The 20,454-nt window shown below is 41.4% G+C and overlaps 1 protein-coding gene and 1 long non-coding RNA gene across 5 annotated transcripts; one reads left to right on the top strand and one right to left on the bottom strand.

Moving 5' to 3' along the window:
- The first annotated feature begins 4,538 nt into the window (after positions 1-4,538).
- Positions 4,539-20,299, top strand: LOC126607772 (GDP-mannose transporter GONST3-like). Of its 4 annotated transcripts, XR_007617699.1 has the most exons (7): positions 4,540-4,857; positions 5,079-5,207; positions 5,383-5,422; positions 13,130-13,205; positions 18,305-18,505; positions 18,616-19,771; positions 19,852-20,299. XR_007617699.1 is itself a non-coding variant. In XM_050275488.1 (6 exons), exons 1-6 carry the CDS (start codon positions 4,848-4,850, stop codon positions 19,717-19,719), a joined length of 1,560 nt encoding a protein of 519 aa, XP_050131445.1. In that variant the 5' UTR covers positions 4,540-4,847; the 3' UTR covers positions 19,720-20,299. The 4 variants fall into 4 exon arrangements, 3 of the variants coding, with proteins under 3 accessions (XP_050131446.1, XP_050131445.1, XP_050131447.1); XM_050275488.1 differs by having other exon boundaries at positions 18,616-20,299; XM_050275489.1 differs by lacking the exon at positions 5,079-5,207 and having other exon boundaries at positions 4,539-4,857; positions 18,616-20,299.
- Positions 9,660-16,589, bottom strand: LOC126607773 (uncharacterized). Its single transcript, XR_007617700.1, has 3 exons — positions 15,683-16,589; positions 15,423-15,464; positions 9,660-9,911 (listed from the first exon to the last, which is right to left on the bottom strand). It is a non-coding gene; the product is annotated as an uncharacterized LOC126607773 (long non-coding RNA).
- Positions 20,300-20,454: the final 155 nt, after the last annotated feature.

Here is a 20,454-nt window from a genome sequence, read left to right as displayed (position 1 = left end):
CTAGGCTGCCACATCCCAGACTACCTTTGTCGTAGCACAATATCATCCGCTTTGGGCCTCGACCATGCCCTCATGGTTTTGTTTCTAGGAACTCACACATGAACTTCCCAATGGGTCACCCATCCTAGGATTGCTCTCGCCACTTAACTTTGGAGTTCCGATGGAACCCGAAGCCAGTGAGTTTCCAAAAGGCCTTGTGCTATAGGGAGGTGGGCATGTACATATAAAGCACATCACCTCCTATATGTTGGTCGATGTGGGATGTTACATAGGTGGCGCTTGGCGGAGATTTTTAAAATAGTAATCGTAGGTCACCTACGAGTGGGAACCACCTATTGTGGTATGTACAACAAGCTGGCACAAGACTTAGATCCAAAGTGAGGGTGCGGTACGGGAGGTGAACAATCATGTGAAGGTTGGCCTTGACCCCGGGCTGGAGCACTAATACCAGGGTGCAGCCATGATGAGCTTTAAATAAAGAGAACTTTAACGAAAAGCTCCTGGTACTGTTCACTTTAACGAAAACCCACATTTTTACACTAAAAGGTCAATCATGGTACTATTCACTTTACCCTTTATTTTGTCTTTATCGCTAAAACTCAAAATTTTCAAGCCCTTTTCATTAGTTTTCCTCTAAATAAATGTATGCATACCAATGCAATACAACCCATTCAATCACATAATACTCACCAGAAGCTTACCTGAGTCTCCTCAGCATCACACAATACAATTCACAAGTGTAAGAATGTAATATTTAAAATGTAACTTATTTACGACATGGCAAGCAAACCATAATTCCATATAAAAACGTTTCTGAAAACCGTGTATGTATATATATATATATATAGAAAACAAATGCCCACTCACTGATAAGTAGCAGGATCATAGCCCCCTAGCTTCGATTGTCCACACTTGTCCTCGGGGTACGTCTCACCTATATTCGATACAACTATTTTTACATTAATTAATTAACACATATACAAAATCCAGAATTAACTCCTCATAGTTTGCTCAAATGTAAGGTTTGAATATACGAACGTGATCTACTGGATGATACGAACCCACACAAATTCTTAGAAAAAATTTTTGGACACCAGATGTGCCATCACGCGCCGGCCACATGCAGCCACGTGCACGGCACACTGACGGAAACCCTAATGGCGTTAGGAATATTTCGTCAAAATAGGCAGAACATTCCGTTAAATGGTAATGGTATTACCTAATGCCGTTAGAATATTCAATTAAAGTTAATGGAATATACCTTTTTCTTCTCCGATCACCCGTCGGTCTCCGCCATCTGCACTCGTCGGTTTCTGGAAAATTTTCAAAGCTTTATATCTACTTCATTTCTTAACCAAAATCCATGAAATTTATATGGATTTGAAGGTCTCGAAGAGTAGAACATGTTCATACCTATTGGAAGTCCAAAATCCAAAGAAAAACGATTGGAAAATTCCTTGGAAAATCCGGCCAACTCTGTAACTCTTCGAACTCACCTATTTTGAAGTCCACTTCACTCCAAATCTACTCTAAAGTGCTAGGGAAGTTGCACAGAGACCATCTCGAGCCTCAAAACCTTGTAAATCGTCTGTGATCGTGCCGAAGCAACCTAGCTCCTCGTTAGAGCTTCTGGTTTCTGAGCTAAAACTCACCAAAATGAAAAATTAAGGGTATGGTGGTAATTGTGAAGTCGAGAGGAGAATGGTGATGGTTTCCAAAAGTTCGATCCATGTGAATTTAATGATGGTTGTGTGTGGGATGTGTCGGGTGTACAGAGGGAGAAGAGTCGAGAAGGTGAGAAATGGGGAAAAGTGTATGCATGTGTGCGTACGTGATTGGGTAGAAGAAGAAAATTATATTTTTTGATTGGGCTGCCGTGAGGGAGAGAAAAAGTTATATGTGTAATTAGCCCAAAGAAAAATAAAAACAAACTACTTGATTGGGCCAAGGGAAAAAACCCATCTAATTAGTTCAAAAATTACCCGTTACGCACTTAAATAATTGTAACCTTTTCATTACAACTCCACTTCGGTTCTAACTCGCTTCAACGCACTCATGACGTCGAGTACGATTTAATTACGACAACGAGAAAGATAATGTAAATCTGCACACATACATCCACTTCACTTAGCCAACGAGGGCATATTCGTCATTTTAACACACTCGGAGAGACAATTATATAATAAATTGGGACTGGTTGCCACAATCTGAGTACGTCGACACAAAAGTTCACACTTGTCAAGCAGATCTAAGCATAACTCCTCAAACTTCACCCTTGTGAGGGCTGTCTCAATGTGCTTCGGCCCATCAGCAGTTGCAATAATGAAAGGCAGACTGGAACAAAACAATTATCACCAAATAGATGATCACAAGAGAATACTCAATGGCTAAAAAATGTTTCGGAATAATGAAGGTTCTCAGATATTGGCAGCATACCTAATGTTAACCAGAGTCAAAGTTGACAACTCCATCATCTTTGGAGACCCAATTCATCAAAATTTCAAGAAAATAAATTATGGGATATAAGCATATGATTCAACAAAGCATGGACATCTAAAACTAAAATTTTATGAACTCCAATCCCAATCCCAATCCCAGTGCCACCAAAACAAAAACGAAAGCATTAGAAATCCAAAAGCTACAAGCTTGGTGGCTCAAATCTGTGATTCATTTCAACATGTTCAAAAAGTAATAACTAAATCAGAACCAACCTTCATTTTTTTCTTATGGCAGATCATAGGATTTATCATGTATCATCACCAAATATACAAATTCAATAAAAAAAGATTAGAACTTATCATCATCATCCCAGATGGTCAACTTTTAACTCATGCAACTATGACCACTAATTGGATTCAGCTGAATCCATAAATCCCTCTCAGTTTTCTCAACAATCCATCATAAAAAATAAAAATTATCCAATGAATTACAGAAACAAAACAAAATCAATACAAGTTCAAACCTTTAGCTATTCATCTGACTAAATTGGAAAATAAAATTAAAAAAAAAAAAAGCAAAACCACCTAACTCAAATTCATCAATGGAAATTCATAACTCAATCCGAACATACCCAATCGTAATTTCGAAATAAGAAGAAAAATAAATTAACAAATAAAAAAAATTGGTTTTAGAGGAACTCATCGAGTGATCGGATACGGGAGGAGGCCGATTGACAAAAGTGAATTACATGTTTAAATTTAATTGAATAAAGATATTAATTAATTAATATGGAGTAAGAGATTCGCTTTCCCTTGACAGAGTCGAGCTCGAGGAGACCTAGGTTCAGTGACAGAGTCGAGCTCGGGATGTTGGAGGAGACAACGAGGCGAGACAGCAAGAGAGAATCAAGTCGAGTTCGAAGACTCCAGTAACATAGTCGAGCTCGAGGAGACCTAGGTCCTAGGTAAAACTAACGGTTCAGATTTGCTGGTAGGTTCATTTTCAATCTCATATGTCCATTGCAATTACAAACAGGCCGGTCCGGGTACTCGTTTTTCTATATTTTTGGAACCGGCCTGCCCTGCCCTATTCCTCTTTTTAAAAATTAGGAACCGGCCCGTACCCGTCCTGAACCTTGATTACCCGCCCCGACCTGCGGTTCCTATGCCCTTTTACCCACCCCTAGTACGACCAAGTCCTCATGGAGGTAGGATTGTGAAAAGATTAAGTATGGGGTGGCTCAGTCGAATCCTACACAAATTGAAATTGCGAAGAATCAAACTAGGGTTTGGATAAATATGAATCATCCCAATGATTAGAGTGGCTACGTGGTTGGATAAAGATGAATGAATCTCATAAGGTGATTAGGTTCAAAATTGTAGTTGGAATCAAAGAGGTCAAAATTGTATGGAGATGAAGTTTTGGCTAAGAAAGGATAAAAAGAATATTCAAGTAAACACCGAGCAAACACAGTCCCATCAAAACTTTGCCTCTGCAGGCTTGTTTATCATGGAAGCCTCGCCTATAAATAAAGGAGGCTTTGCAACATTAAAAGCCCCATTCAACTCAACAAACAACTTAAACGCACCATGCGAAAATCCTCGCACTACACGGAACCTTTCTCACACTCTTGAGAAACACACTAACTACCCTAACCTTCCTGTCAACACATCTTCAGTTCGAACAAGTGAACAACTTTGTGTTGGTCATCGGTGACTTCTTCTGTTTGGATTAACAACAATGGAGTTGTAGAATCAAACACCTTCAGTTCGGATAAGTGAAAAGCACTGCTTTTGGTTGGTTGGTTATCCATTCAGGTCTTGGTGGGCTATACATTAAAAGGAAAGAAAAGTGGTTTGGAGACCTGTATTAACGATACTCTATATTAATTATACATTAAAAGGAAGGGAAAGTTTGAACTCTTGACTTAATGTTTTAAAGAGAAATATCATAACCACAAGAGTAATTCACCACTTATAATAATTTTACTTTACTATTTTAAAGTAAAGGGAAAAGATTCGAACACTATTTGCATAGGTGGAGAAAAATAGGATAGCGACCAAAGAAGCAAATTTAGCCTTAAAAAAAGGAGGAGGAAATTAGTAGTAATTGTCCGAAAAATGACCTTGAATCAAAGTTAGCAAAGAATGAGGAATGTATACCACTACCGTGGCTGTCCCGTTCTCCCTCAGATTCCCAATCATAAATCTACTCCTTGAGATTCAAAATCAAACCTGAAGCCGAGAGCCTAGAGGGCCTAAAAGCCATGGGAGCTGCTTATTCCTCACTTGTGCATTTCCTATAAACCCTTATCTCAATTTTCTATTCTCCAACTCAAATTAATTTTTTGTTTTTATTTTTCTTTCAAATTCAAGCCCCTTGAATTTCCTTCTCTGCTACACGAACTTATGGGCACAGGTATCTCTCATAAACCCTAATTGTTGTTTTTCTACATACTCATTTTCTTTTGCTTCTTGGGGCATTTTAGATATTATACTTTGGTAATATTTAGTGGTTCTAATTGGATTAATAATTTGCTTACTCCTGCTGTAATGTGTTTATGTATATATATATATATATATATATATATATTTTTTTTTTTTTTTTTTTTAATTTTGTTGATGAATTCCAATTTCCAGCTCGTAATTTGACGGAGGAAGAGAGAAAGAGGGGGAGGGAAATTACTTGGGATGATAAGGAGGTCTGCGGGCACTATTTGGTTCGTTTTTGCCCGTTCGATCTCTTCGCCAATACTCGAAGCGATCTAGGTGCATTGCTTTTAAATTTCATATTGAATTACACCTGTTTAACAGTCTATTTGGTTGCTGAGAAAGAGCAAGCAAGAAATGTTTGAATCACGATTCGATTCCCAAATCATTTGCTTTTCGGATGTTTGGAGAGTATAACACATCACTAACAGCGAATCTTTTGTTTATGAAACAGGACAGTGCCCTCAAATACATGACCCAAAGTTGAAAGAAAGGTGACTAACTGGACATTTTTTCTAGGTTAGGATTTTCTTGTCGGAAATGTTTCCTGAGGTTTTCATGTTGCCGCACTTTGTGCATCTAGATCCAATGCAATTAAAGGAATTGTGTTTTCTTTTTCCGTCCTAAGTGAATTTGTTGTGCTGGTTTTGCTACAAAAGCTCTATTTTATGCATAATTAACAGATTCATACATGTGGAATGAAAATTCAATATCGCAATACTTCAACCATGGTATTCTAAGCTGCTGCTATAAGTTATCGGTATTTTTTCTAGATTAGTTGATTGCTCTGGCGGAGAAGTTATTTATAGGAGGAGATTTAAATGGACACGTGGGCAAGGAGACAGACAACTATGGAGGTTTTCATGGTGGCCATGGTTTTGGGGAGAGAAACGAGGATGGGGAAGCTATCTTAGATTTTGCAATGTCATATGATCTCTTCTTAGCCAACACCTTCTTTAAGAAGAGAGAAGAACATGTGATCACTTACAAGAGTGGGTCGTCAAAAACACAAATAGATTTTATTCTAATGAGGAAAGGGGATCGTATAACTTGTAAGGATTGCAAAGTTATACCGGGAGAGAGCTTGGCTAATCAACATCGCTTGTTGGTGATGGATGTACATATCAAAAGAGTGAGAAAAAAGAACAAGACTTGGAAGTGCCCAAGGACTAGATGGTGGAATCTAAAAGGATAAAAACAAGCAATTTTCAAAGAGAAAGTAATCACCCAGTGTGTGTGGGATAGAGAGGGGGAAGCTAGCCAAATATGTGATCCCATGGCTAGTTGTATCCGAAAAGTAGCAAAAGAGGTATTAGAAGAGTCCAAGGGCTTTGCTCCACACCAAAAGGAATCTTGGTGGTGGAATAAGGAGGTACAAACAAAGGTGAAGGCTAAGAAGGAATGTTGTAAAGCCTTATACAAGGATAAGACCGATGAAAATGGTGAAAGGTATAGAAGAGCGAAGCAAGAGGCGAAGAAAGCTGTGAGAGAAGTTAAGTTAGTGGCTTATGACGATATGTATAAGCGACTAGATACCAAAGAAGGAAAGTTGGATATCTATAAACTAGCTAGAGCAAGGAAAAAGAAGACAATGGACCTAAACCAAGTGAGGTGCATCAAGGATGAGGATGGAAAGGTTCTTGCTAAAGAGAATGCGGTCAAAGACAGATGGAGAGGTTATTTTCATAATCTTTTCAATGAAGGACATGAAAGGAGTACTTCTTTAGGGGAATTGAGTAACTCAGAAGAGTATAGAAACTACTCATTTTATCGTCGAATTAGGAAAGAAGAAGTGGTTGTAGCTTTGAAAAAGATGAAACATAGAAAAGCAGTGGGCCTAGATGATATATCGATCGAAGTGTGAAAAGTCCTGGGAGAGACAGGTATAGCATGGCTCACTGACCTTTTCAATAGGATTTTGAAAACGAAGAAGATGCCAAATGAGTGGCGAAAGAGCACTTTGATGTCTATCTACAAGAATAAGGGCGACGTACAAAATTGCATGAACTATAGGGGTATTAAGCTAATGAGTCATACAATGAAGCTCTGGGAGAGAGTTATTGAGCATAGATTGAGGCAAGAGACATGGGTTTTGGACAACCAATTAGGGTTCATGCCAGGGCGCTCAACCATGGAGGCAATCTATCTCTTACGAAGATTGATGGAAAGATATAGAGGGGAAAAAGGATTTACACATGGTCTTTATAGATTTGGAAAAAGCGTATGATAGGATCCTAAGAGACATTCTCTGGAGGATTTTGGAGAAGAAAGGAGTACGAGTAGCATATATCCAAGTTATAAAGGATATGTATGAAGGAGCGAAGACTGCCGTAAGAATTCATGAAGGACAAACCGAAAGCTTCCTCATAACTGTAGGATTACATCAAGGCTCATCCTTAAGTCCTTACCTTTTTGCGTTGGTAATGGATGAGTTAACAGGACATATTCAAGATGATATTCCTTGGTGTATGCTTTTCGCAGACGATATAGTGTTAATAGATGAAACTTAGGAAGGGGTAAATGTGAAGCTTAACCTTTAGAGAGAAGTGTTGGAATCTAAAGGTCTTCGCCTAAGCCGATTAAAGACAGAATATATGGAGTGCAAGTTCAGTGCAAATGGAGGCCAAAATGAGTTAGGGGTGAGGATCGGAGATCAGGAAATACCAATGAGTGACTGCTTTCGCTACCTAGGATCTATCTTGCAAAAGAACGGAGAATTAGATAAAGATCTCAACCATAGAATACAAGCTGGATGGATGAAGTGTAAGAGTGCATCCGGCGTGTTGTGTGACCGCCGTATGCCACTGAAGCTCAAGGGAAAATTTTATAGGACGACAATAAGGCCGGTGATGCTGTATGGCACAGAATGTTGCGCGGTGAAGCATCAATACGTACACAAAATAGGTGTAGCGGAGATGAGGATGCTTCATTGGATGTGTGGGCACACGAGAAAGGATAAGATTAGGAATGAGGATATCCGAGGTAAAGTAGGAGTAGCCGAAATTGTAGGAAAGTTGAGAGAAAATCGGTTACGGTGGTTTGGACATATGCAAAGAAGTCCTACTGACGGTCCAGTTAGAAGATGCGACTACGGGATAGAGGTTCAGGGTTGAAGGGGTAGAGAAAGACCTAGGAAAACTTTGGAAAAGACTCTAAGAAAAGACTTGAGAGTACTTGGATCTAACGAAGGACATGACACAGGATCGAGCACAATGGCGTTCTAAGATTCATATAGTCGACCCCACTCAGTGACTTGGACTTTTCAAGTCTCCAATCGAGAAGTTTTCCTTACTCGAGAAATTAAGGAAACACTACCTCAACCTACATGCTTCACTTACAAAGCTTCAACATACAAGCTTCAACAAAAGAAAAATTCAAAGAACTTAATGAAGAAGGCTTTGGTGTATTTAACACAATACGTTGAAATGAAGCAAAGCTTATTTATTGATATCTCCGATAAGTTACAAATATGTACATATACATGAGTCAAAATAAACAAACAAGAGGGGGCCTTCACAATGGTTGCTTAGGCGAAGTCTCAGCAGTCGGTAGAGCCCCAGAAAGAGAAGGCACCAGAGGGTGATCACTCAGAACCTCAGTACTGGACAATACCCTAGAAGGAAGAGGCATCGGAGGTTGATCATTTAGAGCTTCATTACGCGGTACAGTCCCAGAAGACGAAGGCAATAAATACCTTTGGAACACACCCACAAACCTTTGATGATCAAGTAAAATCTGACCATCAGATTCCTTCATCTGGTCAAGCTTCCTCTTCGTATTTGTAACAATCATGTGCGAGCCTGTGCAACTGTTTATTCTCATGCTTGAGCCCTCTAATCTTCTGCTTGAGACTCATCACTTCAGCTGCCAATGATTCAACTTGGCGGGTTCGAGCAAATAGGTGTTGGGCCATATTCGACACAGAACCTACATACTAAACACTGAGAGCTAGAGAATCCTTAACATCCAACTCATCAGACCGTTTGGAAAGAAGTCTGTTATCTTTGGGAGTGAGAATGTTCCTGGCCACCACCGCAGCAGTCATATCATTCTTCATCACGGAATTCCCAACAGTATGAGGACCAGTAGGGGATAAGAAGGATGGGCGCCATATGTTGTCTGGAGAATGCGCGGCTGCCTCTTCACCAAGGTTCAAGTCAAAATGACGGTCGGAAGGACTAGACATTTTCAAAGGTGAAGAGAGAAGAGGTCGGACAAATCAAGATCTTAGAAGTGCAAGAAGGGAGCTTCTACTGGTGGAGATTCAAGTGTGCTTTGGAATTTAATGCCAGCCGCTATAAAAATCTGCACTTGACAGAGCTTCAGAAATCGAAGATGCGCCTGCTCAGAAATCGAAGAAGCGTTTGCTTTCTCAAAAGCTAGGCTGCTCAGAGACCACGAGGGCCGACCTCAGAGATCGAAGAGGCGTTTGCTTTCTCAAAAGCTGAGCTGCTCAAAGACCACGAGGGCCGATCTCAAAAATCAAAGAGGTGCTTGCTTTCTCAAAAGCTAGGCTGCTCAGAGACCACGAGGGCCGATCTTAGAAATCGAAGAGGCACCTGCTTTCTCAGCCTTGTCAGCACCTGTCACATGCACACTTAGCTTTGCGGAAATTACGGGCAATCTGTCGAAGATTTCTGGTGAAGTAGAAAGCACGTGAATCTTACTATTCAATCATCCACTTTCCACATGCAACATCAGCTCATGGGTACCACAGATAACTTTGCTAAAGATCTCTGACAAAGTTTAGACACGTGAAGCTTGCAGCTCCCACTACATCGCTATGACCAACAACAACAACAACAAAGCCTTTTCCCACTAAGTGGGGTCGGCTATGACCAAGAAGGGTAAAAGAATAGCAAAGAAATAGCACTAACAAAGTTTAGACACATAAATTTTGAAGGCTTAGCTACCATATTATTACCCACAAGGGTAAAGGAACAGCACCACTGCTGGATAATTGGAAAGTCCCTGTGTGTCAACCTCTGTGCTCCGTGGCAAGGTAGACTAGCAAAAATACCCAACCTTTACTCACATTCGAGAAAACACTCCCAACAAGATTGCTTGCTCCAAAATCGAAGAGGCACCGCCCTTCGAATCTCGAGAACCAGACTCCCAACAGGATTACTTTCTCAAAAATCGAAGAGACCGGCAGGATTGCTTTCTCAAAAATCGAAGAGGCACCGTTCTTCGAATCTCGAGAGCCAGATCCCCGACAAGATTGCTTGTTCGAAAACCGAAGAGGCATCGCTTTCTCAACTTCGAGAGCCAGATCTCCTTGGATAAAGCTTGTCTGTAATCTTCACACGCAACATCAGCTTTCCAGATACCACAGATCACTTTTTCAAAGTGCTCTGACAGAGTTAAAACACGTGAAGCTGGCAGCTCACACTACAGTGCTATGACCAAGAAGGGTAAAGGAATAGCATTACTACTTGTTGTTAGGAAGACTCCTATATATGTCGACCTCCATCCTCAACGGACAGGCAGACCTGCAAAAATGCTCAACCCTTCCTCATATCTGAGAGGGCACTCCCAACGAAGCCTCTCGAAATACTCAGCTTTCTTTCCCCCCCGATAATACCTCTGCAAACAAGCTACACCAGAGCAAGAATATCTCATATCATCAGGGTTAAAAGCAAGAGTATCTCATATCATGCTTTTTCCCTGTCTTTTCCTTTGGCCTTGTTCTTACCTGCAAGACAAGGAGAAAGAGAGCAATCAGTCAGCACTTGGAATCAAGCTTCCAGTCAGGAACTGACTGCCTGGAACCCCATACCTGATTACTTACCTGACATTGCTCTCGAGTACTCATCTTCAACATCTTATGCTTCCAGAGAAGATACCACATCTGCTTGAGGAACAGATAGGGCAAGTGAGAAGGATACAAGGAAGCATGTGGAGACAAGAGTAACAGAACACGTGCCGATACTTCCACTACTTTGTTAACAGCAAAAGTATCCCATATCAGCAGGGTCGAACGTACTCTAGATTTGATGGACTTGTTTTGACCCTCAAATTCTTGAGTCGGCCTTATACTCTGGAGGAAACTAGAAAACCCTCCAGCCCAGTTCAAGAATAAGCCTGTGGAAAGTTACTTCTTCAAAAGCAAAAGTATCTCATATCATTTCTTCTCCTTTTCTTCTCTTTATCCTTCATGCTGCCTGCAAGATAAGGAGAATGAGAACAATCAGCCGGAACTCGAAATCAAACTTCTGATCTAGGATTGATTGCTTGGAGCTCTGATTGCTTACCTTGTCTATCATCTCTTTCAGCAGATCCCCTAGCTCGGCGACTTGAGGGACTCCTACTACATGGTTTGTCTCACACTTGACCAAGCCTGAAACTACAAGTAAGCTTCAAGTGAAATTGATACATTACCTTTTGTATCTCCACCAGTTAAAGATACCACCCCTGGACGGATGAAGAGTACTTCCAGAGAAGATGCCACATCTACTTATGAGATAGATAAGGCAAGTGAAGACGATACCATACTTCGGTACTTAGAAGTTTCGTGATTACTCAGCGGCTTGGATCTTGCAAGTCCCCAACCGAGGAGCTTCCCCTCCAACCAGGAGGCCAATCATAGAGCGACACGTGTCGACATCAGAAGCCAATCATAGCGCGACACGTGTCAACATCAGAAGCCAATCACAACATGACACGTGTCAATGTCAGAACAAGGCTAGAAACTCTATTCTATAAAAGGAGATCATTCTCCCAAAATATTTCCTAATGCCATTTGTACTAATCATTCACTTGTACCCACTAAAGGAGAGCTTGAACCTATGTACTTGTGTAAACCCTTCACAATTAATGAGAACTCCTCTACTCCATGGACGTAGCCAATCTGAGTGAACCACGTACATCTTGTGTTTGCTCTCCTGTCTCTATCCTTTTACATACTTATCCACACTAATGAACGGAGCAATCTAGCGAATGTCACAAACTTAATACTTTCTGTTGTACCAAAGTTCTCACTGATTTTGTGCATCAACAATCCTTAAGTCCTTACCTTTTTACATTGGTAATGGATGAGTTAACATGACATATTCAAGATGTTATTCCTTGGTGTATGCTTTTCGCAAACGATATAGGGTTGATAGATGAAACTCAGGAAGGGTAAATGCGAAGCTTAACCTTTGGAGAGAAGTGTTGGAATCTAAAGGTCTTCGCCTAAGCCGATTAAAGACAGAATATATGGAATACAAGCGGGATGGATGAAGTGGAAGAGTGCATCTGGCGTGTTGTGTGACCGTCGTATGCCACTGAAGCTCAAGGGAAAATTTTATAGGACGGCAATAAGGTCGGCGATGCTGTATGGCATAGAATGTTGGGCGGTGAAGCATCAACACGTACACAAAATGGGTGTAGCGAAGATGAGGATGCTTCGTTGGAGGTATGGGCTCACGAGAAAGGATAAGATTAGGAATGAGTGGGTTGGACATGTGCAAAGAAGGCCTACTGACGCTCCAGTTCGAAGATGTGACTACGGGATAGAGGTTCAGGGCCGAAGGGGTAGAGGAAGACCTAGGAAAACTTTGGAAGAGACCTTAAGAAAAGACTTAGAGTACTTGGATCTAACGGAGGACATGACACAAAATCGAGCGCAATGGCGTTTTAGGATTCACATAGCCGACCCCACTTAGTGGGAAAAGGCTTTGTTGTTGTTGTTGTTGTAGTTGATTGCCTATAAGGGAATAGAAATGTATCCATTCCATCTCAGCAAGTTAGCTTACTAAAATAGTTGCTTGCTGATGTTTCACATATCAATATCTACTACCGTCTTTCTTTATTATTTTATCAAAGGTTTCTGTTCCTGGAGCTTGAACCCTTTTGCGAGCTTCTTTTTTATTTCATTTTTGTTACGTGAAAAAGTTGAATAAATTTTTAACCATCTGGAAAATGGTATACAATTGCTTTCACTAAGCTTTTATAAGAGTATTTTGATTGTTTTGTTGAAACTTGAAGTTTAGATTTCAAAATCAGATCATCATCTGAAGTCATTACATATGCTTTCTTCCATTTTATCAGAAATTTATGAGCTTACTGTCTGCCGTTTCATCATAAATCCATCAGCTGCTGCCTTTTATTTCCCTTCAAGGCTCTTGTGGTTCCCCTCACCCCTTTTCTACCTGCTATTGGACTGATTATTATTTTGTATTTTACTTCTAAGTGTTTCTTTTATTTTGTGATTATAGTTTTGAGAAGTCACCACAGCATGATGCATATTTTCCCAAGTTTGCAGCCGAACTTGCTCAGTTTTGTGAGATGTTGGTAAGTTGCACATTTTTCCATTGGGCTTGATGATCTAGAATTATTCACCTATATTTATGCTCAATGAAGTGGAAGATTGCATCCGGCGTGTTGTGTGACCGCCGTATGCCACTGAAGTTCAAGGGAAAATTTTATAGGACGGTAATAAGGCCGGCGATGCTGTATGGCACAAAATGTTGGGTGGTGAAGCATCAACACGTACACAAAATGGGTGTAGCGGAGATGAGGATGCTTCGTTGGATGTGTGGGCACACGAGAAAGGATAAGATTAGGAATGAGGATATCTGGGGTAAAGTAGGAGTAGCCGAAATTGAAGGAAAGATGAGAGAAAATCGGTTACGGTGGTTTGGACATGTGCAAAGAAGGCCTACTGACGCTCCGATTAGAAGATGCGACTATAGGACAGAGGTTCAGGGCCGAATGGGTAGAGGAAGACCTAGGAAAACTTTGGAAGAGACCCTAAGAAAAGACTTAGAGTACTTGGATCTAACGGAGGACATGACACAGGACAGAACACAATGGCGTTCTAAGATTCATATAGCCGATCCCACTCAGTGACTTGGATTTTCCAAGTCTCCAACCGAGAAATTTTCCTCACTCGGGAAATTAAGGGAACACTACCTCAACCTACATGCTCCACTCACAAAGCTTCAACATACAAGCTTCAACAAAAGAAAATTCAAAGAACTTAGCGAAGAAGGCTTTGGTGTATTTAACACAATACGTTGAAATGAAGGAAAGCTTATTTATTGATATCCCCGATAAGTTACAAATATGTACATATACTTGAGTCAAAATAAACAAACAAGAGGGAGCCTTCACAAATGTTGCTTAGGAGAAGTCTCAGCAGTCGGTAGAGCCCCAGAAAGAGAAGGCACCAGAGGGGGATCATTCGGAGCCTCAGTACTGGACAAAACCCTAGAAGGAGGAGGCATCAGAGGTTGATCATTTGGAGCTTCATTATGCGGTACAGCCCCAGAAGACGAAGGCAATAAATGCCTTTGGAACAAACCCACAAATCTCTGATGATCAAGTAAAACCTGACCATCAGATTCCTTCATCTGGTCAAGCTTCCTCTTCATGTTTGTAGCATAGTCATGTGCGAGCCGGTGCAACTGTTTATTCTCATGCTTGAGCCCTCTAATCTTCTGTTTGAGACTCATCACTTCAGCCGCCAATGATTCAACTTGGCGGGTTCGAGCAAATAGGCGTTGGGCCATATTAGACACAGAACCTGCACACTGAACACTGAGAGCCAGAGAATCCTTAACAGCCAACTCATCAGACCGTTTGGAAAGTAGTCTGTTATCTTTGGGAGTGAGAAGGTTCCTGGCCACTACCGCAGCGGTCATATCATTCTTCATCACGGAATCCCCAACGGTAAGAGGACCAGTAGGGGAGACGAAGGATGGGCGCCATATGTTGTCTGGAGAAGGCGGGGCTGCCTCTTCAACAAGGTTCATGTCAAAACGACGGTCGGAGGGGCCAGACATTTTCAAAGGTGTTGAAGAGAGAAGAGGTCGGACAAATCAAGATCTTAGAAGTGCAAGAATGGAGCTTCTACTGGTGGATATTCAAGTGTGCTTTGGAACTTAATGTCAGCCCCTATAAAAATCTGCACTCGACGAAGCTTCAGAAATCGAAGAGGTGTTTGCTTTCTCAAAAGCTGGGCTGCTCAGAGACCACGAGGGTCGATCTCAGAAATCGAAGAGGCTTTTGCTTTCTCAAAAGCTGGGCTGCTCAAAGACCACGAAGGCCGATCTCAGAAATCGAAGAGGCTTGCTTTCTCAAAAGCTGGGCTGCTAAGAGACCACGAGGGCCGATCTCAGAAATCGAAGAGGCACCTACTTTTCCAGCCTTGTCAGCACCTGTCACACGCACACTCAGCTTTGCGGAAATTATGGGCATTCTGTCGAAGATTTCTGGCGAAGTAGAAAGCACATGAATCCTACTGTTCAATCACCCACTTCCCACACGCAACAGTAACTCATGGGTACCACAGATAACTTTGCCAAAGTTCTCTGACAAAGTTGAGACACGTGAAGCTTGCAGCTCCCGCTACATCGCTCTGACCAAGAAGGGTAAAAGAATTGCAAAGAAACAACACTAACAAAGTTTAGACACATAAATTTTGAAGGTCTAGTTACCATATTATTACCCACAAGGGTAAAGGAACAGTACCACTGCTGGATAATTGAAAAGTCCCGGTGTGTCAACCTCTGTGCTTCGTGGCAAGGTAGACTAGCAAACATGCCCAACCTTTACACACATTCGAGAAAACACTCCCAACAGGATTGCTTGCTCCAAAATCGAAGAGGCACCGCCCTCCGAATCTCGAGAGCCAGACTCCCAACATGATTACTTTCTCAAAAATCGAAGAGAGGGTAAAGGAACAGTACCATTGCTGGATAATTGGAAAGTCCCTGTGTGTCAACCTTTGTGCTTCGTGGCAAGGTAGACTAGCAAACATGCCCAACCTTTACTCACATTCGAGAAAACACTCCCAACAAGATTGCTTGCTCCAAAATCGAAGAGGCACCGCCCTCCGAATCTCGAGAGCCAGACTCCCAACATGATTACTTTCTCAAAAATCGAAAGAGGGTAAAGGAACAGTACCACTGCTGGATAATTGGAAAGTCCCTGTGTGTCAACCTCTGTGCTTCGTGGCAAGGTAGACTAGCAAACATGCCCAACCTTTACTCACATTCGAGAAAACACTCCCAACAAGATTGCTTGCTCCAAAATCGAAGAGGCACCGCCCTCCAAATCTCGAGAGCCAGACTCCCAACATGATTACTTTCTCAAAAATCGAAGAGACACCGCTCTCCGAATCTCGAGAGCCAGACCCCCAGCAGGATTGCTTTCTCAAAAATCGAAGAGGCATCGTTCTCCGAATCTTGAGAGCCAGATCCCCGACAGGATTGCTTGTTCGAAAACCGAAGAGGCACCACTTTCCCAACTTCAAGAGCTGGATCTCCTTGGATAAAGCTTGTCTGTAATCTTCACACGCAACATCAGCTTTCCAAATACCACAGACCACTTTTTCAAAGTGCTATGACAGAGTTAAAACATGTGAAGCTGGCAGCTCCCACTACCGTGCTATGACCAAGCAGGGTAAAGGAATAGCATTATTACTTGATGTTAGGGAGACTCCTATATATGTCGATCTCCATCCCTAACGGACAGGCAGACCTGCAAAAATGCTCAACCCTTTCTCTTATCTGAGAGGGCACTCCCAACGAAGCCTTTCGAAATATTCAGCTTTCTTTCCCCCCGATAATACCTCTGTAAACAAGCTATACTAGAGCAAGAATATCTCATATCATCAGGGTTAAAAGCAAGAGTATCCCATATCATGCTTTTTCCTTGTCTTTTCCTTTGGCCTTGTTCTTATCTGCAAGACAAGGAGAAAGAGAGCAATCAGTCAGCACTTGAAAAAGCTTCCAGCCAGGAACTGACTGCCTGGAACCCCTTACCTAATTACTTACCTGGCATTGCTCTCGAGTACTCATCTTCAACATCTTATGCTTCCAGGGAAGATACCGCATCTGCCTGAGGAACAGATAGGGCAAGTGAGAAGGATACAAGGAAGCATGTGGAGACAAGCGTAACAGCACACGTGCCGATACATCCACTACTCTGTCAAAAGCAAAAGTATCCCATATCAGCAGGGTCGAACGTACTCTAGATTTGATGGACTTGTTTTGACCCTCAAATTCTTCAGTCGGCCTTATACTCTGGAGGAAACCAGAAAACCCTCCAGCCTGGTTCAAGAATAAGCCTGTGGAAAGTTACTTCTTCAAAAGCAAAAGTATCCCATATCATCTCTTCTCATTTTTCTTCTCTTTATCCTTCATGCTGCCTGCAAGATAGGGAGAATGTGAACAATCAGCCGGAGCTCTGATTGCTTACCTTGTCTGTCACCTCTTTCAGCAGATCCCCTAGCCCGGCGACTTGGGGGACTCCTACTACATGGTTTGTATCGCGCTTGACCAAGCCTGAAACTACAAGTAAGCTTCAAGTGAAATTGATACATTACCTTGTGCATCTCCACCAGTTACAGATACCACCCCTGGATGGAGGAAGAGTACTTCCAGAGAAGATGCCACATCTACCTATGAGACAGATAAGGCAAGTCAAGACGATACCACACTTCGGTACTTAGAAGTTTCGTGGTTACGAGATCATTCTCCCACAATATTTCCTAATGTCATTTGTTCTAAATCATTCACTTGTACTCACTAAAGGAGAGCTTGAACCTATTTACTTGTGTAAACCCTTCACAATTAATGAGAACTCCTCTATTCCGTGAACGTAGCCAATCTGGGTGAACCACGTACATCTTGTGTTTGCTTTCCTATCTCTATCCATTTATATACTTATCCACACTAATGACCGGAGCAATCTAGCGAAGATCACAAAAAGTGACCATTTTCGCTACCTAGGATCTATCTTGCAAGAGAACGGAGAATTAGATGGAGATCTCAACCATAGAATACAAGCTGGATGGATGAAGTGTAAGAGTGCATCCGGCGTGTTGTGTGACCGTCGTAGGCCACTGAAGCTCAAGGGAAAATTTTATAGGACGGCAATAAGGCCAGCGATGTTGTATGGCACAGAATGTTGGGCGGTGAAGCATCAACACGTACACAAAATGGGTGTAGCGGAGATGAGGATGCTTCGTGGGATGTATGGGCACACGATAAAGGATAAGATTGGGAATGAGGATATCCGAGGTAAAGTAGGAGTAGCCAAAATTGAAGGAAATTTGAGAGAAAATCGGTTCCGGTGGTTTAGACATGTGCAAAGAAGGCCTACTGATGCTTTTGTTCGAAAATGTGACTACGGGACAGAGGTTCAGGGCCGAAGGGGTAGAGGAAGACCTAGGAAAACTTTGGAAGAGACCCTAAGAAAAGACTTGAGTACTTGGATCTAACGGAGAACATGACACAAAACTGAGCGCAATGGCGTTCTAGGATTCATATAGCCGACCCCACTTAGTGGGAAAAGGCTTTGTTGTTGTTGTTGTTGTTGTATTTATGCTCAATGAAAATAAAATATTCACCTGTATTTCTTTGTCATATCTACTTGCATTACAGGTTATGGATTTGGATAGAAGAGTAAGGCGTGAGCGAGAACGCCGTCATCAGGAGGTGGAACCTGCTCTACCACATCCACTGTCAAGTGAAAAGTCTGAACATTTGTTTGTTCTGGAGGAAAAGTTAAAGAAGTTGCTTGAACAAGTGGAGGTCCTTGGTGAATCCAGCAAGATGGATGAAACAGAAGTGTCCGTGAGAAAGGTGTTGCTATTCTTGCCTGATGTTTATGTTAAGCATTTGTTTCTGAATTTTGCAAAAATATAAATGAAATAATGGTGTGGACTTACAAAGATTTTTTTATCCTACGACAGATGTCTAATAAAAATGGTGTGGAGAATCCTCAAGTTGGTCAGGGTCGTCAGGCCCAGGGTGGTTCAAGTGCTCCTACTCTCTTTGGTAATATCCAACCAAACTGGTACAGTGTCATAGTCCAACAAATCTCAGTCTATGGTATAGCTGCTGGTTATTGCTTGTCTGCCTCATTGCTTTCCATTATCAACAAATGGGCTGTCGTAAAATTTCCTTATCCTGGGGCACTAACTGCTTTACAGTATTTTACAAGTGCTATGGGGGTCCTTGTATGTGGCTGGCTTAAGTTGCTAGAACATGATTCGCTTGACCTTCTTACCATGTGGCGCTTCCTACCAGCAGCAATTATATTCTACCTCTCTCTCTTCACCAACAGTGAGCTCCTTCTTCATGCCAATGTCAACACTTTCATTGTCTTTCGTTCAGTTGTTCCAATCTTTGTTGCTATAGGAGAGACTCTCTTCTTACACCAGCCATGGCCATCAATTAGGACATGGGCCTCACTTGCCACAATTTTTGGGGGAAGTGTGATTTATGTGCTTACAGATTACCAGTTCACAGTCACGGCTTATAGTTGGGCTCTAGCTTACTTGGTAAGCATGTCGATAGATTTTGTCTACATAAAGCATGTAGTAATGACCATCGGCTTAAATACATGGGGTCTTGTACTGCATAACAATCTCGAGGCTCTTCTACTGTTTCCAATTGAACTACTAGTAATGGGAGAATTGAAGAAGATTAAGCATGAAATCACGGATGAATCAGATTGGTATTCTTTAGATGTGCTTTTGCCAGTGGGGTTATCTTGTTTATTTGGTTTATCCATCTCTTTCTTTGGATTTTCTTGCCGAAGGGCAATTTCTGCAACTGGATTTACTGTTCTTGGTATAGTGAACAAGCTATTGACTGTTGTGATTAATCTGATTATTTGGGACAAGCATTCAACCATTGTTGGTACAGTGGGGCTGTTAATATGTATGCTAGGCGGTGTTATGTATCAGCAATCTACAAGCAACAAGCCTAAGGTTGTGAATCAGGTAAAAACACAAGAGACGGAGGAAGAACAACAAAAATTAGTTGAGATGAACACCAGCTTAGAGCAATGAGAAATGGAATGTTGAATCTCGACGGGGAAACCTAAGAGAAGGAATTTTCAAGGTAATATTGTTATATACTTTGCTGCTTCTGGGTTTTAATTTTCTCCAGTCCAAATTTATTGATTAGTAAGTCTCACCCAGTGGCAACTTCTCATCGAGATGACTCAACTTTCGAGTTTCACAGAATGCCTGTGATGGATATGTGGATAAAGATAAATATTGGGCCTGACAACTTGGAAAATTGAATTATTTGTCGGCCGGAAACTTCTGTACTGAAAAATTTAGTTCTGAAGTCGAGGCTGCTACATTTATTCACCTTGGGAAAACGCAGTCAGACGAAATTTTGCATTCTTTTCTTTTGTAAACTTGTATTCATCAGATAGTCTCAATAGCAATACCGTATTTCGTTGGCTATCATTATAGCTTATTGCTTTTAACAGTGTACTTGTAGGCATTACGGGTGATGGTGTTGGTTTTTAATTTTCTTTAATTATGTGTAAAAGTTTTGAGTATGAAGTTGGCAAAATTTGCCAATTTGTAATTGAGGGGGAATTTGTTTGTTATATTTCAGAATATGTTATTGTTGACATTTTTGGTTGCTGTTCTACTTCTAGTAGATGAGCAGAATTCATGGTCAAATTTCAAATCTTCCTATATAGGATTAGCAAATTGTTATTGTCGCAAATTAGTTGAACTACCATATCCCTATAACTTGTGGATCTTGGTAAGTTATCTCATTAGGTG

The sequence above is a fragment of the Malus sylvestris genome, chromosome 16, assembly GCF_916048215.2.
Source record: "Malus sylvestris chromosome 16, drMalSylv7.2, whole genome shotgun sequence".
In the NCBI taxonomy this organism is placed as follows: domain Eukaryota; kingdom Viridiplantae; phylum Streptophyta; class Magnoliopsida; order Rosales; family Rosaceae; genus Malus; species Malus sylvestris.
The sequence above is the reverse complement of the archived record's forward strand: the minus strand, read 5'-3'. Positions and strand labels throughout refer to the sequence as shown.